A 25,044-nucleotide genomic window follows, 5' to 3' on the forward strand; every position below is an offset into this window, starting at 1 on the left:
ATATTTTTTTTCATCAATTAAAATGAGAATAATCCACACAGAGTGTGCAAACATTTCAAAGTCATGAGTTGAAAAACGCTGACTCCGCGAGATTGAATATTAGAACCTACACAAAGCGGAGCGGCGGCGCGCTGGCGCCTACAAACCTAACAGGGATACCTCACGCGTTGCGCAATGCGTGAAGTATCCCTGTTAGGTTTGTAGGCGCCAATGCGCGTTCAGCGCCGGCTGCCCGCCCGCCGCGCCGCGCCGCAGCGTACCGCGGCGCTTGAAGCAACTATTTCGCACCAGAGATATTGCACAGTATCATACGAAATTGAAGGCGCTCCAACATATTAGGAATGGCAGGCATCCTTCAAAAGTACGGAGCTTTCCTCGCAAATTAAATCAAGATACTGCGGCCCAAAAAGAGAGCGGTAGTCCAATACCTCACTAAGTCCTAGCATCCGTAATTAGTGACGTTTAGCATACACTTTATCGCCAGGCTGTTGCTTAATCGCCATCGGCTATAAAAGGCTACAAGAAATTGTGTTGCCGGCTACAGAAGCTATTGGAAATCTTACAGCCGGCTGTAGGTCTATGGTATTTTGGAACACAGATTCTACTGCCAATTTTTACCAGGAAAATAGCCGAGGGGACCGGAGGCGCGAGACCCTGGCTAATCCGGCCCTGCGGCCCCTGGAGGAGCACTCCTCCCCCCTGTTGTATGAGAGACACCCCCAACAAACTCACCATCGGTCAAACTGCGCAGAGATACGGCTAGGTACTCATATCAAACAAGGTGCCTATCATCAGTCATAATTAGGCGAATCTGAGCGATGACTTTCAGAAGTAACTTTTCCACTGTAGGGCAGATAGCTATACCGGGTCTCTGAAATGGACTGCGTTTAGCAGAGAGGAACCAAGTCATATCAGCTATTGCCTTTAATTAGGCAGTTTCATTTTTTAGAAGAGAACGTTTGTGCGGGTTCCTTTGAAAATGTTAAGGCATTTTCCTGTGCTACGCAGAAAACTTACTGAAATTTGCCCCAAAATCCGCACCACCGTTTTCATGTAAAAAATTAACCTGCCCAATTAAATTTGGTAATAGCTGATGCGACTTGGTTCCTTTCTGCTTAACGCAGTGAAAATTGTACATATAATGTCTCTGCTTGTAATTGACCATCCATAAGTTTTGAACCCCCAAAATAAAAGTTTCCACCTGTCGCCAAGGGGTCAGCGAAAGATCTCGCCTTCTTCTGTCGAATTGGAACGCTCTTGAAATGGACCGCCTTTAGCAGAAAGGGACCAGGCCACATCAGCTATTGCCAAATTCAAATGGGCAATTCAATTTTTTACAAAAGAACGTTAGTGCGGATTCCTTCGAGTATTTTAAGGAATTTGCTTCGTATATACTACGTAGAAAATTCACTGACAATTGCTTAAGAATCTCCACTACTGTTTTCATGTAAGACATTAATTGTCCGATTAAATTTAACAAAAGCTGATGCGGCTTGATTCCTTTCTGCTTAAGGCGGTCCTAATCCGAGAGAGCAACACGGCAACACCCCATAATAAAGTCATCAGAGGCTGCAAACTGCGCACGGTTCGAAGCCTGGGTGTAATACACGCAAGCGGCAAGCCATGCGGACGAGCTTGAAAAACGCGCTTCACTCAGCGTGAACATGTTGATTCGTTGTCACCGACCAACACTGCCGCGCTAAGGAAGAACGCCGTATGAACATTTGAGAGTTGCCAAATTTCCTTGGATAAAATTTTTATTTTAGAGGAAACTCAAGAATATTTTTTCTTGATATTTTCAGACACTTTACAGTTTTTTTTTTCACATTTTCAGACACTTACACTTAGAAAAAAAATATCGGTGTATTTACTAAGAAAAGGGTAATATTACCAAGAATTCAGGGTTCTATTTGATCCCAGTTTTATCTTGGTGAAATTACCATTTATGGAATTGGTAATATCTCGGTAAAATTATTGAACTTTCTTGGTAATTTTACGGGACCTTGGTAAAAACGCCAATATTTTTTATCGACTGTGGTATAATTACCGAAATAAAATGACGAAGTTACCGGGAATTGATTACCAGTAAAAGTGGTATTCTTACCTGAAAAAATGGTAAAAATACCGGTTTTTAGGTAAGCTTACCAGTCTGTCTTGGTAAAATTACCAATAATTGGTAAAAAAAAGTGAGATGGTAAAGGTACCAATGGACCTTGGTAAAAACGCCGAGAATTTTTTTTTCAGTGTAGATCGAATTGCAAACAAAATCATCTGAAAAATATTTAAGAATTTTCCTGAAAATTAGTGATTTTCCTGAGGAAATTTGGCAACGTCTGAAGGCTCTTACGGCGTTTTTCCTTAGCACGACACAGTAATCGGTCGGTGTGAACGACGCGACGCACAGAAACACGAGGATTTGCGCTCATTGACTACATGACAGGTTGCGTCAAACTTTTCAGCTTCCCTGACATTCCTGTTGCTGCGTTGAACTAGCTCACGTTCCAGTTCCTGCTGCATCTGCTCCTGGGTGGATTCACGATAGCTGGAATAGTTTTGTCGCCGTTATAGACAACACATTTTTCGGTCATATTTTTAGTAGAAATGATAATCACTTGTTGAGCGTTGACTTCCGAAAGTTACTTTTACACTGTAGGAGGGATAGCCGTGTACGGTCCCTGAAATACACTGTCTCCGATCGCGAATTTTATAGGGAATTTTTATGTAAAATTTCAAAAACGCAGATCTCGTTGTTCGGCGTTATGGACCTCCCGTAATAATTTGCGGTTTAAATTGAAAATTACTCATGGGTCATGATCATGCAAATTCAAAACGCCTTCAATTTTCGATGTATGCAACACGGACATTCACAGTGTACGAATAGTTGCATCAAGGCGTTACTTATCACCAACGACGCGGTGCGCGGTAGTGGCGTGGCGTGCTATGCGATATATCGATTGTCATGCCATTCAAGCCTATGGAAAAGGATCGATAAACAGGGTGTTCGCAGCGAACATCTTAATAATCGATTCTTCGCCATAGGTTTAAATGGCAAAACAATCGATACATCGCAATTCACGCCACGTCCCTGGCTGCGCGGTGCCTCCTTCGTCCTCCTTCGTCGAAAGTACTACTTCCGCGTGCCTTGCTCTACCTTTCTCGGCGAAATTCGTGACATTTTTCTTTATCTAACATTCCTCACATCTTTTTCCGATGATTGGACTTACATCGCGGAACTTTTAAGGACTACCCTGGCCATTTAAGTTAGAGAATGACCCCTTCTAAGCAAAATTAATTCATTCGAGAGGTGTTTAAAAAATCTTGCATCCTCTGAGAGCTCCTTGGAACCTCCCCCCCCTCTTTATCAGGAAGGGAACCCCGTCCTCTTTTTGGCCGGGCCCCACCCCGGAAAATTTGGAGCCAGTCCACCTACGGAGTTCGTTGTTTAATTTATCCAAAACTAAAGAGAGTTTCTCAGTCTGTGTCCTATCTTGCTCACAGTTTCGCAGAATGCTAGTCAAGGAACTAAAGTTTGTCAAATTTGACGTAAATTTCACGTCTTTGCTGAGCCGATCGCGTCTGCGAGGAGCGATAAAGGGAGCCCTCGCGCAAATGCTTCGTAAAATGTCGTAAGAACCGCCAAAGCGGCGCCGAGGAGATCCCAGAGGCGGCAAAAGTTCTGGCCATTAAATAGCGATATCATAAAATATGCCCGCTATGCAGCCCTCTCCGTTTTGCCGATGCAGGACACAGCTCCCCTCGGCTGCGCGTTATTCATTTGAGGATGATTTGGGTCAAAGTATTATGAGTTCAGATTAGTGAGTGTTCAGCATCGAAAACTGAGAATCAATATTTTTACCCCACCCCGGTTTTTCCACTATAACGAATAATCGGTCTCTGGTATAGAGGCGTAAGTCCAAATCAAGAAATTTTGCATCCCTCCCCCCCTCTGAACGGTACTCACATTTCTGAGATTTTTTTTTTTATTTTGGAAGAAAGATCAATGCCTCGAATTCGTGTACCTGTCCAACGGTTACATCTCCATACTTCACTTGGTAAACAATAATGTGTACCATTTTCAAAATTCGCTTTAAGTCTTTTTCTCTTTACTCACAAATAATATCTTAATTTTATTTATTTCCTTAAATAGGGGCGTAGGTAAGTTCAAAGTTTCAAATTAGCCTAATAAGCGTTCCAAAAGTTTTTCCTCCAAAAATCATTTCAGGACTTTCAAGTAGATGTTGACTCGTCCAACGAACATACCAGAAAAGTTTTGTCATCCGTCTTGAGAAGAAAATCAATTTTTGCCTCCCCTGTAAGATTTACGTTTACTTTAACCCCCTTAATTCTTTACACCCTTGTACCAGACACCAATTCAATTTGAATTTCCACAGTATGTAACAATTTTTTTTCTGCTACACGGCTACACCTATTTCACATATCTGTTTTATGGTAGTATGGGTTGCATATACCAATACGTGCAGGCGCTTGGTGTTCTCATAGCATGAACCGTCGCGTCGCCTCATAAGTTGCAGCAGTAAAGGCGAGGCGACAATGATCGATTATCGATATTTCTCCATTTGAAGCTATGGTAAAGAATCGATTGTTACGGTGTTCGTTTCTAACACCCTATATATCGATCCTTTTCCATAGGTTTAAATGGCCGATGAATCGATGTATCGCAAAGCACGCCACGCCACTGAGTTGCAGGTGAATGGTTAGGTGTCATTCCCTTGAGCAATGAGGGCCGAGAAAGCAAAGTGCATAGAGCAAGAGCTGCAAAGGGATAGCCGTCGGCGTCCTCTGCAAGTAAGTAGTAGTCCGTGCTAAGTAAAAACGCGGTATGAGCCATCAGGTGTTGCCAAATTTCCTTCGACTAATCACGAATTTCCAGGAAAATTTGTGAAAATTTCTCCTCCGATTTTTCGCGGGATTCCGTTCTCAATTTGATCTGAAAATTCTGGAAATTTCAAGTAGAATTATTAAAAAATGTATACGAAAATAAATAATTCAAAGGAGAAATTTAGCAACATTCGAATGCTCATACGGCTTTTTTACTTGGGACGGCAGTATGGAGCTGCACGACCTGGCAACGAGGGCTGCTTTTAATCAGGAAAAAACAAATCATCGTGTAGCTGCTCTCAAGTATAAAATTAGCGATTCCGCTTCTGAAAACAATGCGTTTCATGCTTGGAAGTGAGTTTTTCCACCCGTGAGCTTTTACTCGGAGGCGGATGGCATTTATGTCAAGATGTAACTCGGGAAGTAATTATCGAGGATAACATTTCTTTCCCTCGAGTAGGGGCGAAAATATTTTCGAGACCGCGAGATAATAATAGAGGCAATGTAATCGAGCGCGGCAAATGTTTAGTTGGGCCGTTCCTAAATCATTTTGTAACGCACGTTTTCGGCATTTTTGACCCCCTCCCCCTCGTAACGCTCTTGTGACGTATAAGCCTAATAACACGTAAAAACAGGATCGTCTTCTCCCGGCCAAAGTATCCCAAGCGCCATGCGGCGCACAGAGGATCGTGTCAATCAGAGAGGTCGGACATGACATTTTGACCAAAACTGCAAATTTTCATGTTTAATCCGTCACATTTTGAACTTTAAGGGGTGCTTCTGGAAGGAAACTTTGCGAGAAAACCAATGGAGCCACTTTTGGAACCTCAAAGTCTTGTATAAATGGAGTTATACGCATTTCAAGTTGCCAAATTTTGTCCAACCTCTCCTATTGACTCGATCCACTGTGCGGAGTTTAAACATTCCCGCCGTCATTTTATCTTTTACAGAGGAACTGCCCAACGAAGTTGTCGGAAAATTTCACTGAATTTTCTTTGTGCTGCCGATAAAATTCAGTGAAATTTTCGAACAGATTCGAGCGACAATTTATCAGTAAAAATAATATTGAGACGGAACTTTTTGGCGCTTGCGATACTTCGGCCGGAAGGTGACGAAATGACATAACGCTTCCCTCGACCTTCCCTCCCCCTTGAGCGATACGTATTTTAGGTACGGCTTCTTATCCTGGGGACCAGGGCCCCTCAGTTCCGCCTACAGGAACCTCCTGCTTTCATAGACGGCTCTAATCAGCGGAGTTGACTCAAAAGAAAAAGTGGCCGCTTAGCTGCGACAGATCCCGCACGCCGCGCCGCACGGTAGACCAAGCCAATAGGAGACAAAATTTGAACACTTTACACGCTTTTAACTCCGGGTATACAAAAAGTCAAGGTTCTGCAAGTGGTTTACATTGGTTTCCTCGTAAAATTTTCTTCTCTAAGCACCCCTTGAAATTTAAAATGTGACTAAATAAACATTAAAATTTGCAACCTCTCCAATCGACTCGATCCACCGTGCGCCGCGCTTTGCCGGGTCACGCTCATTGCGAGTCACAACGCCACCGCCGCAGTGCCGCTCCCGCGTTGCCAGGTATGGCAATCCGGAGAGGATCAAGAGGAGTTGAAAGGAAGAAGAATAGGAGGAGGAGGAAGAAAGAGATGGAAGTGTGCTGCTGTCCTAAGAATGAACGCCGTATCTGCAATCAGGCCTTTCCATTTGTCCTCCGACAAATCACGAATTTCCAGGAAAATTTGTGAATATTTCTCCGCCCAGTTTCCAGTAGGGTGGCTCTGAAAAGTCTGACAGTTTCAAGGAGAAATTTTCAACAATTTCTTCAAAAATAAATATTTTTGAAGAAGGAATTTGGCAACATTTGAACGCTTCCACGTCGGTTTTACTTAGCGCGGCAGTGTGACGCTCGCGCCGCGTCAAAGTTTCGCTCCGCGCTTTCGTGCTTTCGTGCTTTGGGCTTTCGGCGGCGCGAACTCGCAGAGGGGTCACGTCCAGTGGCGAGGCGTGAGAATCGACCATCGATACCATCCAATTTGAAGCTACGGCGAAGAATCGATTGTTATGGTGTCCGTTACAAACGCCCTGACGATCGATCTTTTTCCATGGCTTCAGATGGGAGATCAATCGATACATCGCAAAGCACGCCACGCCACCGGTGAAGCGGCTCCGGCGCACACCGGACCCAGTCAATAGGAGAGGTCGGACAAAATTTTGAAACTTTAAAAGCTTATAACTCCGTTTATACAAAACTTTAAGGTTCTGAGAGTGGTTCCATTGGGTTTCTCGTGTAATTTTCTAGAAGAAGCACTCCTTGATATTTTAAATACGAAGAATTAAACATCAAAATTTGCAATTTTAGTCAAAAATTTCATGTCCGACCTCATCAATTGACTCGATCCACTGTGCGGCGCGGTGAAGGGAGTGCGATGACGGGGCCAGGGGTCGACCTTGGCGCTATTCGTCGCTCCTCGAACGTGAGGGCGTATCTGGGTTTTCGCCTGAGCTCCAGAAAGCATGGATTTATATGTGGAACGGGGCTCATGTGAAGATCGAGATACGCCCTTAGTACGCCAGAAGAGGCGACGCATTGAGCACTGACGATCCCCATTCTACAAACGTGGCCCAGCAAGTGTCGGCAGTGCCCTGTGCGTTGATTTCATAGTAGATCCCGCCTAGCTATCGCCCATGCAGAGGCAGATCCAGCAATTGGGCAACACCGGATTCCCTATATTTAAACAATCGATTCTTGTCGGAGCACCTGGCCCCCTCATGCATCGATACATTTCCATAGGTTTAAATGGAGAAAGACAATTTTGCCAATTTGCTGGATCCGCCAATGCGCCCATGTTGCAGGTGAATTTCGTGCAACATCCCCCGTCAGCGTGCTGATTCTTGAAATTGATAGACAAAGCCATGGATAAAAAAAGACGTAGGGAGTATGGGACGATCTTATCGGTTGAAATGGGTGGTTCTTATAGAATAAGGGAGTAAATCATGGACTAACCATAGGGTCTCACGTGAGTTGCCGTTGTTAGTCTATTACCTTTCCTCTTTTGTCCATTGCATCCACCCGTTTCCACCAATAAGCTCTCTCCATATCCTCTTCGTTTTCTGTGTCTATAGCTTTGTCTATAGATTTCAATGATCGGCCCGCTGTCACGGATGAAAAAGGTAAAATATGATATTGAATTCGTCAAAACAAGTGTTTTTGGTTTGTGTTGCAGATTGGATGGCCTGCTGATGGGATGCTTGGATGGTTAGCCCTGCTCGGGGAGTCTCGGCGAGGCGGGAGCGGTGAGCGAGGGGCGGCAAGACGCGGCACGCCGGGGTAGTCGGCGTCTGGGGGGTGGGCAACGTGAGTCCGCCTCCCAGCAACGTCATCCCGTACAACAACAACAGCATCAACAACAACAACAATAATAACAACAACAACAACTCTCACTCCCTCGCACACAAATTCATGGTCAAATCGACGATGAACCGGCAGTCGAGCCTCGCCAGGCTCCTCAACACCGCCGTCAGCAAAAAAATCAGCCCCAGTAAGTCCGAATTTTTCACTCCATAACCTAAACTGCCGTGCGAAGGAAGAACGCCGCATGAACCTTCAGGCGTTGCCAAATTTCCGCTGATAAAACACGAATTTCCTAGTAAACTTGTGAATATTGTTCGTCCAATTTTTCAAATAATTTTACTCGCAATTTCACCGAAAACTCCTAAAAATTTCAAGGGGAAATATTCATAACTTTTCTTAAAAATGACCATTTTATTGATGGAAATTTGGCAACTTTCGAATTTTTATACGGCGTTCTTCCTTAGCACGGCAGTACAGCCAGTGGGCTCATTTTTGAAATTGGACGTTTCTGCCCAACGGAACCAAAGACAGGTGGGGAAGAAGGGGTGCGCTCTTGAATCGAGGGCCGTAGAATGAATGGGAATTATAAAGCGCCAGTGACGTCAGCCGCCGAGGCGCAGTCATTAATTCATGAGTCTTGTCCACAAAACGCTCATTTCACATGCCCATCAACTTAATATTCCAATGCGAGCCTTCTGAGCTCTCCCCCTCAGTCTTGCACTGGCACTCATCAGAGCTCTAAAGTAACGATGCAACTATTCGTGGTCTGTGGATGTCCGTGTTGCATACATCAAAAATTGAAGGCGTTTTGAGATTTGCCCTCATGGCGCGCGGCGACGCGACTACACTGACTCCATACCAGGTCGCTAGAAGGTGTTGCTCCCAACGCTAAAACAAGGAACGGAGTCTTACCGAGTATAAAACTTCAAAACCTCTTTTTATCGGTTCAAATTAGATGCGACCTGCTGCGTTTTTGTTAAATTCAGTCCTTTTGTACTTCACGATAATGGCAAAATTCAGTCACAGAATCGTTAAGTTTAATGATTGAATTTCACAAATTGGGAAAAAAGATAGAAACTACCCAAACGACAATCTTCTGCGTCAAATGAGACAACATAAGGCAACAGATCAAGGGTTTAATTGTGTAGTGCAGCAAAAATACCCTCTTGGAGTAATGTGAAATTCGACCATTTAACTATCAGATTCTGTGACTTATATTCCAGACGCGACTGATTAATCATCTTGAAGTAATAATAGACCGATTTTAATAGCAATGGATTGAGTCGTGTCAAGTTTGCCAAAGAAGAAATGTAGTTCTCCGTAAGACTCGATTGCCTATCCTAAAATTCGGGGCAATAGGTTTTAACAACCTGGAATGGGGCGAGCGCGCAGTCGCGTCGCCATGAGGAAAACACTGAAACGCCTTCAATTTTTTATGTATGCAATACAAAAATCCATAGAGCACGAATAGTTGCATCAAGGCGCTACTTACCATCGACGACGTGGTGGGGCAAAACACCGACTCGGAACACCGTGGATCGAGTCATTTCGAGAGATTGGACATGAGATTTTTCACTTAAACTGCAAATTTTGATGTTTTTTTCGTCACCCTTTAAATTCCAGGGGGTGTGTTTGGTAGGAAATTTCACGAGGAATCCAATGAAATCACTTAAAGAACCTCAACATTTTATATTAACGGAGTTATAAGCGTTTAAAGTTTCCAAATTTTGTCCAACCTCTCCTATTGCTATAGCTTTCGCGCTAAGTTCCGTGAACTTGTTCTAGTACTAGTAGTGTTGACAGGGCTTTCGCAAATAATGTGTCCGACACGAGTAAACGCGTCTTATGCACCCCTCCCCCTCCGGCACGTTCACTTGATGGTTTTTATTGATGTTTCAAAACGAATGAGAAGGGGGCGGCAAGTAGGTAAATTATTCTTCTCGGATTATTTACTTTTTTTGGTGAAAAATCCAAGGAAAAGAATGTACCAGACATTTTTTCAGGAAGCCCGCATTTCATCTGAAGATATTTGGCAATATTTGAAAAAGTACATATATATGACACTGCGATCTACCCGGGTTCCTCTTAGAGACGGGCTTATCCCCTAATATTATATTTTCAATTTTTTCCCCTGCGAGTGATCCGATCAAATCTTTTGGGAGCCTCTGTGGCGTCGGACATTCTGGAGGACTAGAGGGGTCATGTTTTTGCTCACAAAATCAGAGTTTCAGAGAACCTGAGACTGAAATATTAATAGTCCTCGAGAATTATGATTTGTACGACTCCTCAAAAACTATACAACTCTTCTCACAGGGGCCCCAACGCTCCTAAGCCAGTATTTTTTGATGTCCTGGGACCAAAGTGAGGGCATCTGGGACCCATCATTTTCTTAGAAATGTTAAGCGCCTTCAATTTACGAGGTATACAACCTGCAATGTGCGGGCCCTTTTCCCCGCGAGGTCCGTCGCCCTGGGTCCTGCTGTACGGCGTAATATACTCCCGCAGCATGGCAATGTAAGTTCCATATCTGCTTTTGAGAGTCAATCCGCCTCTCTACATAGCAAAATGAATTAAATTAAAAGCATTTCCTCTCAAATATATTTTGATTTCAAATAATGAATAAGTAAATAAATTAACAAAAATATACCTCAACTTTCGATCACTCGGGCGACTCTCTTCCGTTTCTTATCGTCTTCCCGGTGAATCATCACAATCTGACGCAAGAAACTCCAATAGGGAAACGCCGGAACACCCCCCCCCCCCCCCATAATGAGGTTAATGCCGCGTTTGAAACGTTTTTCGACAGTGCAGTGTACTGACAGTCGAGCGGTGGCACGATTTGCTCTGCTCGTTACTCGAGAACGTTCGCAATCAATTAACGTGTTCATGAGAATGTTATCTGTACTCCTCTCTGGTCATCTCTCTCAGTCGCTCGAAATTAGTCTATCGATCGAACGGTGTTAGGCATGATTTAGAGAACGATGCTAAAACTGTGCTCGCCGGACTCCGAGTTCGAGTCTTCACTTCAAGTTCGCGTCGTTTTTACGTTTGGAGCAATTTTTTTTATCGGGGCGGCGCTTGATAAATAATGGATTACTGCTATAAAACGATGGTGAAGATTAGCGGGACCAAGCCGTCAGTTGAGCGCAGTGATGATGACGGTATGTAAGGCACTTGAGAGAAGCATTATTTACTTACTTACCATCTACCATTTCGCTTAATCGGCAGATTTAACTGTTTCAAGTTGTAGATCGACTATATTCTAAGCAATACTAATTTAACCACACAGTAGTCCCAATGTATTCATGTGTCTTCGCTGCGAAAAATGATTTACCTCCCTCTATTAATTAATACGTAACTCACGTTATCACCTCCACGATTCCATGATCGTACCGAGCACTAGCTCCGACCCAGTTATTTAGGCGGCGGGGAAAGAACGCTCTCATTCTTTTCAGTCGAGGAAGTGAGATTGAAAAGTTAAGTTACTCGCTTACGCATGAAGCGGACTTGGGTTACGATTAATTATCAAATTAAAATTAATCTTAATGAATCATGACCTTTTTTTGTCCTTGATTTGAGCAGCTGGTTTTTATGTGCGCTCATAATGCGTGCTATTCAAATCCTGTTGTTCAATATTTCGCGGCGAACAGTTTTACTGTTAGCCAACACAATTTCGGTAACCTAATTTCAAGCTTTTTCCACATATATTCTTACATTGATTTTTCCACCCATGATGCCAATTATTTGGAAGAATAAAATTTATTTCTGCCTTGTAGATAGCGAGACGTCTTTTAGTAGTCGATAAAATACATTTTTTGCGGGAAGACCTTTAAGAAAAAGAATGCCTGTAATAGGCGTCGATCATGAGTAGCGTGGCAGCACTGACGCCTTGCAAAAAAGCTAGTTCCCCATTGCGCGTTTCGAATGTCGCCATTATAGCGAATTCCGAAAGTGATAGTAACCGAAAAGCAAAATTTATCCAAATTAATCCAATTTCAATCGTGATATGTGTCCATTATTTCCAGTTGGATGACATTTTCTTTACTCTTAGTTGGTTATTACCCGTACAATCGTAGTTGACATGGCTGGTAAGTAAGCCTCCTACGGTGTTTATATTTCGCTCCTAATCTGCTTCACATTGTAGAGATTTGACTTTTCTAGTTTCGTCTTTTTCACCATTTCATTTCGGTAGTGCTTCACCAGAAATTTTTTTTCGTTTTTCAGGTAATGGGGACATTCAGTGGTGTTTCTCCCAAGTCAAAGGAACTCTTGACGATGATGTTACTGATGGTGAGTACCTGTCAATTGAGGGTGTTTACACCTTTGATTGTTTTCATTGTTAATTTCGAGTTTCTGCAGGTTCAGTACTATTACGCTCCTTTCCACAGAAAGTTATAATTCTATGGCACGGCGTCTAATGCTCCTAACAAACCACTCCCTAACTTTCATGTTTTTGTCCTTCACAACTGAGTCGCAATATCTGTCGATCCGCAGCCTACGGCGCGTATAACTGAGAGAATACAGTATGCTGACCATTCACAAGATGCATCATCCTCTCCCAATCCTTTTGTTTCGTTTGTTTGATCACTCAGTGTACCATTTTATGAATTAGTTGTGGTATCAGTCCTCTCAGAGCTCTGAACATCACTAAGTATGCTATCCCTCGGCCCCTGCAAATTCTTTTCGTTTTGTCCCTCTTTTCCAGAGGTCCCTTTCATACATATCACTAATTATATTTCAGTGATTTCCCATGCACACAAACATTAGTTCATTCTTAAAGACAGTTTCATTCACTCAAGATTTATCCTTATCAGTATCTTATCTTTGTTTATCTCTCCAAGATATGAATCTCCCATCAGTAATGAATCGAAAACTAATGAATTGTTGAACTGTTTTGATATCTCTCAGATTGTGCCAATGTACCTCACTACTAGATCATTTACTGTTTTGGCATTCAGTTACCAAATTTTCTTGACCCAGTTGTCCTCTGTCTTACTTAACTGAACATCCTCCTCGCTGGTGTAGTTATTCTTCTCACTCTCAAATGAAAGTGTCCCACTGAGATCTCTGCTCCAGAAAATGATCTGTATGGAATTCTCTTCTTTCTTGTGTCAGCCTCCTTTTTAAACTGTAACGCTACTGCATCTGGCACCTTACTTCAAGATCGAGCATCTATTTGCTCTGTTGTCGCTATAAAATCTGCCAATATTCTCTCCCTATGGCACTTTTAATCCATTACCAGGTTTTGGTGCGCTGCTTTCAAGTGCTTTACAGAGTATCACTTATTTCTGTTATCACTGTTTTACATTACCCGGTAAAATTTGCTAAGTTGATACAAATCACCCTTCACTTGCTATAGGTACACAGAGATTTCCCTCATATCCTTAGGTTCTTTCACTGCTCAGACAACCGAGCGATTTACTTCCCTATCTGGACACATTTGCAGTGTTACAGTCTAGAATAGAAGATGTAGAGTGTACACTTAGAGTTTGGCCTATTCCCGAAGAATTACATCGGCATAACCACACTTTTCCCACTAGATCAAAGAAGAGAAGAGTTTGCGACCATCAAGTTTGTTTTATTATCTAGCAAGTTTGGTCCTAAGTAAGGAAAACTATTAATCAACTTCCTGATCGATTACTTATCAAATACCTCTCAACTAGCCTATTGATAACATTTCAGTTCGTATTAGCCTTCTAAAGAGCCTCCTGATTCGGCTTTAGTGTATACAAGTAATTGTTCATTACATTCCTAATCTTCGTTCTCTTGTTTTATGCAGCCTTAGAAAGGCCTGACAACATTTCCATTCCATTTTTCTAGAAGAGTAAAATACTTCCACAAATCCGGAATAGTCAGCTCTTTCAAGAATGTGGATTGAAAAGGCTTCAGACTTTCTTTTAAGGTGCATTGTCAAAGTAAACTTTCCGTTTGCGTTGGGGAAACAGTTTACTTAACAACGCAGCTTAAGTTGTCGCTCAAAGGAAGTGGAGCTTTTGTCTGATATGTTGGCATTTATTTACCTTTGACTTCTGTGTGCCATCAACTGATTCATGTATCTGATTCTGATCATGGCAGCAGCATCTGTAAGGGGAATGTAAACACCTGTCAACATAGCTTATGACAGCTTTGGTACAGCATTTTAAATTCCGTGTCCAGTACTCTCCCAGTTGTCTGAAGTTATGATATTCGTTGTCTTGAACTCAGTCTATGATGATCGTAAACGCAGTTTCATTTGGCTCACCAATACCCAATTTTCACCTGCTCTAGAACCACATCTGTAGGCATCAGAATTTTCATAAACTTGAAGTAGAAGGGAAATGTAAAGGGCATCTCAAATCTTCTTAATCTTGAAGTTGAAGGAAACTGTATTTTGAACTCATCCAGAAATCACCTTTACTTAACGGGAAATATATACTTACAACAGGTCAATTTTCTTGAAGGTTTTTTTTAGTTTCTCTCTCAAATCAGAAATTATTCATGAGCAACATGTGGCTGTCAACAGATGCAGTCTCAACTTTCAAGTCTGCAAGGAGATGAATGTGAGGTTACCAAAAAAAAATCTTGGTAATGCATGTTGGATGTTCACATTTTTGTCCGCATGATTAAAGGAAAATTTCATTCAGTTCACAAAGATTAGAATCTCCTCTTTAACAGAATGAAACACATTCCTAGAAAGTCATGTTTGTTGTTTATCTTTTGTAAGGTGGCTGAAACTTCATCAAAATGATTCAGCAGCCTATTGGGTACCTCATTTTGAACAGGCAACAATTTTAAAGTCTTTTAAGACACCTCAAAGAATGTGAACAACTGCAGCTTAATTTCTCAAATAAATTTAAGTATGCCGCCAAGTTGCACTTTAAAAAATTACTTTCTTTCCCAGGCATATCATTCATCTCTTAAGAAATATTTTTGATAAAATAAAAATCTTAGGATTTTAAGTAAGATGAGGCACATCAGTTTATCATTAAGAAGTCTCCTAACTGCCTATAAAAATTTGAAAACAGTAATCTATTTTATTTGCTCAAGATTTGGTGATTAGCTTGCCAGGAATGTTAAGCAATATTGCCAACCTTATCAGAAGGAGCCAATGCTTCCTCAAGAGTCCTTGAATCAGAAAACAAGGAAAATACAAGAAATTCAATTCAGTGAAGAAAACCCTAGGAAATTTGGAAAAAACTCTGGGATATTGGGAAAATACCTAAGTAAAGAACACAGATAATTTTAGCTCTTTTATGCAATTTCAGATAAAAATTTTAAGTTCTGACTGCCTGAATGATTTTATTGCTGAAAATTGGTTTTTTTTTCCCCTGCGCCAATCCAGGGAAACGCAAGAAATTGGGAACTTTTATAATAATATGAGCCCTGTTTTCAATTTCAAGAAGCTCTCAGTGTCTTTATGAATCCATTTACTCCAAATTTTCTTTCTCCTCATAACCCTCCAAACTATCAATACCTGAGTTTTTAGTCAGACAGCTCTAATTGAGAGCTTGCTCATCACACGTTCACTCATGCCAATCCCCGATTAGCCCCTAGCAGCACCTTTCAACAAATTCATACATGTATTCACATAGCAAATGACAGGTATTTTAGGATTTTTCATTTTTGGTCAAGGTAATATTAAGATAAAGTTGAGAAATTATCAGGTACGTTTCATTGTTTTCAGTCAAATTCGTATAAAACCTGTTTGAAATAGAAGTAGGTATATTCCAGGTATCTTGACAATAGCATCTACTAAAAACTTACTCCATTGCCCACTGCAAAACTTGACTGAGTTGTTCTCATAGAATACGACAGAAATTCCCTTGTCTACTTGGACAGAGTGCTAGCTGTATTCGGATATTAACTTTTATGATGATGCTTTCTGCTAATGAATACGGTAGGATATTTCAATAACCACATTCCTAAGTGAAGGACACCTTTCACCTTATTTTTCTGATTTGATTTTCACGGGCACTCCGTTTGATTAAAGGGATGGTTGAAATTTCCAAAAATGTCTCTCTTAGCCCCTAGAATATTTTTTTCCTTCTCTCTCTTTCCTAATCTTTTAACTTTATCTTGTGCTTCGAGTAAGTAAGTAGATCAATTTTTAACATCCAGCCCTCACCACTATTTTCTCCATGCCCTTTTGAACATCTGTAAACATGTCTGAAATGGAACCAAATTTTTGGTAGGGTGACCTGAAGAACTGTTAGAAAAACCAGAAGCTTAAAACAGTTTCTGGGAGTGGCTCTCGTTGCTTTGAAGTACCTTGTTTCATAAGTTCAGATCATTGCTTATTGACAGTTTCAAGTGAGAAGAGAAGGTATCTCTACTTTCTTCGTATCAGTATTCTTATCTCATAATGGAGGTTTTTTAAATTATTTAATTGAAATGGTCTCATTGGTCTGTGATATATCTTTGTAAGTAGTGTCACCAAGTTCTTTGTTGGTTAACCGGCAGCAAACAGCATCGGTCAATATAACTTGTTTATTATTTGAAAGTACGTAGTTTACACACATGACTCCTTTCTATTCCATTTAATTTACCTCAGTTCAGTTTGTATTAACACTTCTTACGAACTCGCACATTCATGTCCACTTTTTTCTAGTCTTGCATTTTAGTGAATTATTTCTTTGATTGTGTGATAAAATTGTCTAAGCTATGATTTAACTCTGTTAATTAACTCTACGCATTCAAATCAAGTCCACCTCTACAAGGATCTATGATTCAGCGTAATGTAGAATGTACACCTTTTTTACTTTACTTACTTAGAAGTATTATTTACTGAAGAGTAAAAAAAAACATCAGAGTCAATTTCTAATGCTAAGGTAGAGACTCTGCTCTATCAAAATTCTCAACATACATGATTACACTAATTTTGTCCTTGACCCTGTTGCATTATTATATTTGTTTTTAACCAGGTATTTTCTTAAAAATTCCATTAGTCTTAAAAGTGAATTATTTTTTCAGTGCTCTCACAATTTTACTCAATCTGTATTTTTTATTTTCAGCGGACATCATATCATGTGTAGAATTTAATCATGATGGGGACCTTCTTGCGACTGGTGATAAAGGAGGCAGAGTGGTCATTTTTCAAAGGGACCCTGCCGTAAGTATCTTCAAATGCATCAAATTATTTATTTTTATCAGACAATTGGTTGCATATTAAGTCGCAGAATTTAGTACCATGGATAAAATGTATTTTTATTCCAAGTATTGTAAAGAAACGTCTAGGCTCTGTTAAAAGGTCATAGAAATTATTTTGAAATACTTAGTGCCTGTTCTGATAATTTTTATGAATCTCACCTCAATTCATATATTGAAAGGATTAAACCGTAATCGGCCTAAGATGGTGGACGAATTGGATTGAGTTCCCTTGACGAATTGTCATGCTGCTCTCTGTCGCCAACTTGTGCTCTCCAAGTGTTGTATCTTTAAATGACATCAGTACAAACTGTACAAGGGGTACAGCAAGTTCCATTGCTTCACAATTTTCTACTAATAGAGTGCACTAAAACTTTTAAACTCACCTCTATAATCAATGACCTTTGTACTGCGACATTTACACAAACGCAACTTCTATCCGGAACGCGTGCCTCTCATTAAAACGTGCTTCTGCAACTACATGTTTTCTGCAAAAGTGCGCACAATTGATTATCTTTGCCCTAGTGTTATCTCCTTAACTCAATTTCTCGCTCAAAATTCTTGATTTGCTTCCACAATTTTCAAGTACCTTTGCAAGTTTATGATCTGGACTATCACTTCTTTATTTGTACCTATGAGTTTAACCTAATGAGTCGTTCTGATTTTTTTACTCAAACTTGCAGAGCAAAAGCAGTGTGCCAAAACGAGGTGAATACAATGTCTACTCAACTTTTCAAAGTCACGAGCCGGAGTTTGACTACCTCAAAAGTTTAGAAATCGAAGAAAAGATCAACAAAATTCGATGGTTGAAACGAAAAAATCAATCGCACTTCTTACTATCGACTAATGGTAAGAACACTGTTTATCTTATAATTGCCCTGAAGATCAGTTCATTCTCTTGTTCTTCAGAACCCCGCACAGGACAGGGGGCTCAAAGTCTCATGGTGTATTTTGGTGAAACTTTAATAGATCGACATAAAGTTTATCATTAGCACATAGCCACCAAATTAGCCAATTCTACCGAGTAGAAGCGAAGATATTGAACTGTGCGGTAAAGGTAAATACGTTCTTCAAGACGTCTTTCCTTGCCTGTGAAGAACACTTCAGCCGGGATACCATACCCCCTCCCTCCTTCAGGTAGCTACGAGTTGTATTTTTTTCATTCACTCTTTTCGTACAGACGCTCAGGCAGTGCATTATGATGGAGTCTGAAATGACAAAAAGGAGCCGTAACACTGAAAGAAGCTGAGCAGATGCGGGGAGAAGGAGGGAGAACGGCCTTTGCTCTGGCCAAGCACATAAGCACCTATCTGCAGCCTGATAGTTGAAATTTTGTGTTTATCAGGTGGACATAGATGACATAAGTTAAAAGGCGGAGTGTGATTGGTCGGCTATTTCTTATCGTTGCTTTATCGTGCCTTTGTCAGATGGAATGGACAACATACTGTCGGAAACTTAAGAGGTGCTTTTAGCTTGTCGTGAGTTCCACCCGACTTAGGGACGACAAAGCAGTGATAGGACGTAGCCGACCAATCATGCTCTGGCTTTTAACCTATGTCATCTATGTCCACCCGACAAACACAAAATTTCAATAATCAGGCTGCTGCATGTGAGGTCTGGTCTCGAACGCCAAACAACCAGGAGAGAGAATTTGTTATTCTTGAAAATAATCTGCATGTTTAATCGCGAACATCTCCGTCCCTACTCGGTAGAATTGGCTAATTTTTTTGCTAATGATGAACTTAATGTGAATCTATTCAAGTTTTATCGAAATGTACCGGGAGCTCCTGAGCCCCCTGTTTTGTGCAGGGTTCTTCCTGAATGCCTTTTCCTTCATTCATGTTGAAAAATCCATGTGTGCTGTAAAATTCAGAGACTCAATCATGATGTATAGAACTTTACTATTTGAATGTAAAGATGAAAAATTCATTGTAGAACTATCTATTATTGCTGGAAAAGATTTCTTGATGAAAATCATGTATCTATCAGTGGAAAAAGGGCACTGAAATTTATAACGAATCCTGGAAGAATGTAGAAGGATCTTGGATCAAATACAACTAATGTTATAGATTATTCAGTGGCATTCTGTCCCATTTTCACCTTATTCTAGAAACAAAAGGCATCTATTATTATATAAACTAATCTCAGACACTGTTTACAAGGCAAACATTGTCTTTTTTTTAAAAGGAAAATTCTGTCAAAATAATTTAGTTTGAACAGAGAGCCTCCAAAGAATAATTCAGAACTGTACTACCCTTGTTAGGCTCATTGAAAAGGAGCCAATGGTTGACTGAAAAAAAATTGAGACAAGAGAAACCTGTAAGGAAGTTAACTAGCTAAACCTTTCCAGTCAACGATGGAAAATTGCCAAAGAATATTTAGTTGATGAAAGTAGGAGTCACAATAGTTTTTGTGTCATCAAGTCTCACAATACTTTGACTTTGTTTTCATAGTTCAAACCTCTTGTGGATTAGCTTCTTTTGGTTGCTCTCAGTCCAACACTTACAAATGCATATTAAGTTTTAGAGAAACCCTCAGCACAGTTAGGTAGTTCATCTTTAAAACTGACTTATCTTATTTTGATGAAAAATGAAGGTCGAACAGGTTACCTCTTTTCCAAGTTTCTCTATTTGTATGTAGTTTTTACAATTTATGGTTTATGGTCCATCATAATACTTAAATTTTTTTTGTTTGTTTTAGATAAAACAATAAAATTATGGAAAGTTTCGGAACGAGACAAGAAAATAGAAGGCTACAACACGCCTTGTGATCCCCACTCTATTACGTCACTAAAGGTGCGTGTTGGTTCTTTTGTTCTTAAACCTGAATATCGCTTTCAAGCAATGAAATTGTATCCAGAACCCGAGTAAATTATGAAACTGCTCTCTTTTGTGTGCAAAGATGAGAATGTCAGATGTAAGAAAAAGTCATTTCTAGGTACATATTTTCATTAAAAGAAAATTTTGAAAAAGAAAAAAATGAAAAAAATTACTTGTTGTACCTTTTACCAAGAATGAGGGTAAATATAAGAGACATGGGTTGTTAGAAGACCGGTAGCTGTGTCAAGTCATTTCTGAATATTTCTAATGTGTGGTAACTGCGGTATAAACAAAGTACAAATGTACCAGAAATTTAGCTCCTCCTGTCAAAAATTTAAATTGGAGACAAAATATTTTGAGCATGAAAATAGTCAAGATACTTTGTCCGTGACTCATTTGCCTCACTTGATGAGTATACTCGTCAGCGCGCTGGTTGGACATATCTCAGTTGACAAGTTAATTTGTGGCATCTGTCAGCGTTGCTACGCGATTGTTTTGGTAATCTTTTTTCGCTTTTCCGATAGATGGCATCTCAAGCGTTACAAAGCCAACAGATAGCGCGAGTTAACTAATCAGCTGAGATATATCCTGGGTGCGCGCTGACGAGTAAACTCGTCATATGAAGCGAATGGGTCGAAATTAATTGTAAGTCGTATGGAGGTGTAAAACTTGGAACCTCTCTCTGGAGTCTCTGCTCAAACTTGATGCAGCTTGGTACATTTCTGTTCTACTAAGTCTAATTTATGAAGCTACTTTTGAAGGGAATAATTGAATTATCGCTTTTGTTTACAGGTGCCAGTAGTTAAACCTATGGAACTTATGGTAGAGGCCTCGCCACGGAGAATATTTGCCAACGCTCATACTTATCACATCAACTCAATTAGCATTAACTCTGATCAGGAAACGTACCTGTCAGCAGACGATCTTAGAATTAATTTATGGCATTTAGAAATCACCGATCAAAGTTTTAATATTGTCGATATTAAGCCAACTAATATGGAAGAGCTGACGGAAGTGATCACCGCAGCTGAATTCCATCCCCTAGAGTGTAATTTATTCGTCTATAGCAGTAGCAAAGGTACAATTAGGCTGTGTGACATGAGGCAATCTGCACTCTGCGATAGGCACTCAAAAATATTCGAAGAACCAGAAGATATTACCAATAGAAGTTTCTTTTCTGAGATTATATCAAGCATATCAGACGTTAAAATATCAAATTCTGGCCGGTATATGATCTCACGAGATTACCTCGCCCTTAAAGTCTGGGATCTTCACATGGATAGCAAGCCCATTGAATCTTACCCGGTAAGCAACATTTTCTGTCTAAATCTGTAGAAAGGGTTTATAACCAAGCATCAGAATACTCGGATGCTCATAAAATTAAAGAGGTGAATTTTACTTAATATGATCACAAACAGAGTATTCCCAAGTTCAACTTGTGAATGTTATATTTGCCTGTGACAATTAATCAAAACTTTCTACTCACAAAAAAAGAAAAACCTTTGAGTCAAATTGAGTAAGAAACACATTAAATATGCAACCATGGTTTTGGACAGTATGAAAAGTCAGGAATTAGCAGTGCCTGGGATTAGCAAGGGAATTTTTTGAGTAGCCCTCATTGTAAGGAAAAATAGCATGTAGTAGCGAGTAATGTAAGTTTGCACTGTGCCTAGGCACAGGGTTGTTACAGTCAGGGAAAACCTGCAAATGTCAGGAAAAATGACTATAGTGTCAGGGAATAATAAATAAGTCACCCTCATTTGCCTCCCAGAGCAGGTATGATATTTCAGACAACAGATTTTGCGTGAAAACTATGTAAAATTATGTATTTTCAACCATCTTGCTTCCATTGTCAGGGAATATTACCAAAATGCGTCGGGGACATTCATTTCGAAATACTGTGGTCAACCCTGTAGTTAGTTCTAAATAAGCATGCATGATGAAAAATACCAATCTAACAATCTGCATTTGAGTGCCTGATGAGCACATGATTGAAACTAGTTGTGTTAAGACACCTGAACTCATATTTCCAACACCACACCGCACAGAGGTGTTAAAGTACTTGGTCCATTGGACCACTATGAGAATCGAAGACAAAGATTCACTTCAAAACGGCAGACATTGAACTAAGTTTATAAATGTTTTCCTTACCTCTAGTATTAATACTTGTATTATCTTTTTTTTCAGGTGCATGAATATTTAAGACAAAAGATGTGTTCCCTGTATGAAAACGACTGTATATTCGATAAGTTTGAATGCTGTTGGTCTGGTGATGATAGTGCCATTATGACTGGGTCTTACAACAATTTCTTCCGCATGTTCGATAGAGTAAATAAGCGAGACGCCACGTTAGAAGCTTCCAGAGAAATCGCCAAACCGAAGACTGTATTAAAACCTAGAAAAGTAAGTCATCATCTTCGATTTGCATGCCCACAGAATCCAGCTTCTTATATTTTTAGAGTACACACTATTTTTACCAAATATCTTTTAAAATACCTTATTATAGTACAGAAGCTTAATAAGCTGTCAAATCCCACCAAGATGTCCCGTGTTTTTTTTGTCTCCACCCAAAGTACCTAGTTTTAAAAATCAATCAATTTTTTCTTTGTTACTGATATGACAAAGTAAATATCTAGTAAGTGTAGGAAATTTGAAGTCCATATCAGATTTGGACGCTCCTAGAAATTAGAGAACATTCACAAAAAGTACGGTAATTTTTGTGTCAATGATACAATTAAAGCATAACCCTGAGAAATTCTTTGTATGCATGACATTAAGAGCTGAGAGGAAAGTACCAAGGCACCCATTACGTCTTACATCAAGTAGTTCAGATGTTTGCCACAGATAAATATCAAACTTTCCTCCAAGACAGGGTACAGAATTCTAATTCGAAAGTTTAGATGAAGCACCTGTAAAGTCAGCAATAAATTTTTTTATGAAACCAAAAAGGTACCTTGATAAAAAATTTTTAGCTGTAAAATTTTATGTTGCCCTTCTTCTTGGAAATCTTCTTGAATGAGGCACACAGTACTTTCTAAGTAACTTGAGTAAGGAAAAAGCTGAATTTGACCATATCAGCATCCTGATGGGCTGAGCATATCAAAGTGGCAAGACTCCAATTTCCCTACAGCAAGGGCTCATTACTCACTTTTAATTTGTCTTCTTGTTTAATTTTTTCAGGTATTCACAGGAGGAAAACGTAAGAAAGACGAAATTAGTGTTGACTGCCTAGATTTTAATAAGAAAATTCTTCACACTGCATGGCATCCGACGGAAAACATAATAGCTGTTGCAGCAACAAATAACCTCTTTCTATTCCAGGACAAATTGTAGCCTTCATTGTGCCTGCCCTTAACTTCCTCTTTCAGGTTAGTCCAGCTCTTTTTTTTTAAAATAAAAATAAAAATAAAAAAATTTACAAATTGACCTGCGCAAAGTTTTATAAATTTCTGGATGAAACCCAGAAATACCCACATTGGGCCAAGTGAATTCTGGCTTATTTTTAAATTCTGCATACAGCCTAAGCCAACAATTATGCTGTATGATATTCAATTATCCTTTATTCATTTGCCTTGGAATAGATCTGCTGATTTTTCCCCATTTGTATTGCAAGAAAAGCCAAGAGAGACTGGATAGCGACTGGGAAAAAACACAAACGTCCAGGTTGTCCAATTTTCCCCTCCTACTGTCCACCCTTGTTCCATCGTAAATACGCTACACCATATGCTTGGTTGAAGTATAATTCCCTCATCTTTCTGTTTCATCTCTATCTTCATATCCCGTCCCAGTGTTATCAAATTGGTTTGAAATTGTCTATTTTCGCTATTCTAATTTCTTGTCAACATGGACTGCACGGTGCACTGTACTTTATGCTTGTAAGAGAAAACTCAGCACTTTGCCTATCCTAAAGAAGGAGAAAATTCTAAATAAGATGAATCCGTTCAAAATTGGGAAACTTCTGCTTTTGGTCGTAAAGCAGAGTGCAATTGAATCCCTCGGCATCATTTTTCAAGATAACTCATCATCATTGCTGGAGTCTATAGGTTTTAGAACGAATGTCAGTTTCAGTTTTTTTCACATCTGCAGTAATTTGGCAGGAAAAGTTTAAAAGAGAGGAGAGGAGCTCCCATTGGGAGAAATTTGTTGAAGTTAAACCGATGCTATTTCGGTCGCAATTCAAGCTAGTTAGTGGCAGTTGCATCATGAAAATTCAATGGCCCCATGCAAAAATTGAACTGAACGATGAAGTCCTCGGAGGCATATAACTTAGCAGAAGTAGACTGACGGAGCTCACAAAAATCTAATTTGGCCACATCCTGTACCTGAAAAATCCCTCAAGAAAAAGGCAAAATCCCTCTCCCCAATACTGGGTAATCACATGTAATTGGTTATACTTTTCTAATTCATTTAAATAATCAAAGTTAGTGAGTTTATTCCTCAAAGAAATTTTGTGAAAATTAAATAATTCAGTAAAAGTTGAAGCAATACCTCTGCAATCTAAGGTTGTCGATAAGACAACCCCATTTAAAATGTCAATATCATCTAACTGTGTTTAATTTTGTTTTAACAGTGCTCTGGCTAAGCTGGAAATGGATGTAGGTATATCAAGTCGCCTTAAAAAACATATTTTGTGGTGACCTGATCAGTTCTTCAGTCCGCATCAGAGTCCTCTGATTTTATACGATCCAATGCAAGAATTAAATATAATGTAATTTACCTTGTTCACGGAAACATTTAGAAACTCTTTACAGTGATTAAAATCAAGGAGAAGAGACTTGCAAAGTTTTTTTCTACAAATTCGAGCCTTGTAGATAATTACTTCAAATATAATCATTGTGATGTTTAGGGAACCTAATCTTTGAGTACTTTGTTTCTAATTAAAAGGCTTTTTTTAATTTACAA

At 39.9% G+C, this 25,044-nt stretch overlaps 1 protein-coding gene across 4 annotated transcripts in view; it reads left to right on the forward strand.

Moving 5' to 3' along the window:
• The window catches only part of tws (protein phosphatase 2 regulatory subunit tws), a 75,674-nt gene extending 50,630 nt beyond the window's left edge, over positions 1 to 25,044 (forward strand). The window contains exons 3-11 of one of the 4 annotated variants that reach the window (XM_019050581.2): positions 8,073 to 8,387; positions 12,425 to 12,490; positions 17,191 to 17,288; positions 18,007 to 18,172; positions 20,024 to 20,118; positions 20,935 to 21,447; positions 22,330 to 22,545; positions 23,323 to 23,510; positions 24,713 to 25,044. In XM_019050581.2, coding sequence (XP_018906126.1) covers positions 8,309 to 8,387; positions 12,425 to 12,490; positions 17,191 to 17,288; positions 18,007 to 18,172; positions 20,024 to 20,118; positions 20,935 to 21,447; positions 22,330 to 22,545; positions 23,323 to 23,475 — 1,386 coding nt within the window. In that variant the 5' untranslated portion in view covers positions 8,073 to 8,308 and the 3' untranslated portion in view covers positions 23,476 to 23,510; positions 24,713 to 25,044. Of the gene's footprint in view, positions 1 to 8,072; positions 8,388 to 11,018; positions 11,362 to 11,776; positions 11,877 to 12,084; positions 12,289 to 12,424; positions 12,491 to 17,190; positions 17,289 to 18,006; positions 18,173 to 20,023; positions 20,119 to 20,934; positions 21,448 to 22,329; positions 22,546 to 23,322; positions 23,511 to 24,712 lie in introns of those variants that run through there. The other 3 variants (XM_019050588.2, XM_072299613.1, XM_019050597.2) reach the window with 3 other exon arrangements.

This window comes from Bemisia tabaci, chromosome 4 (assembly GCF_918797505.1).
Source record: "Bemisia tabaci chromosome 4, PGI_BMITA_v3".
Taxonomy (NCBI): domain Eukaryota; kingdom Metazoa; phylum Arthropoda; class Insecta; order Hemiptera; family Aleyrodidae; genus Bemisia; species Bemisia tabaci.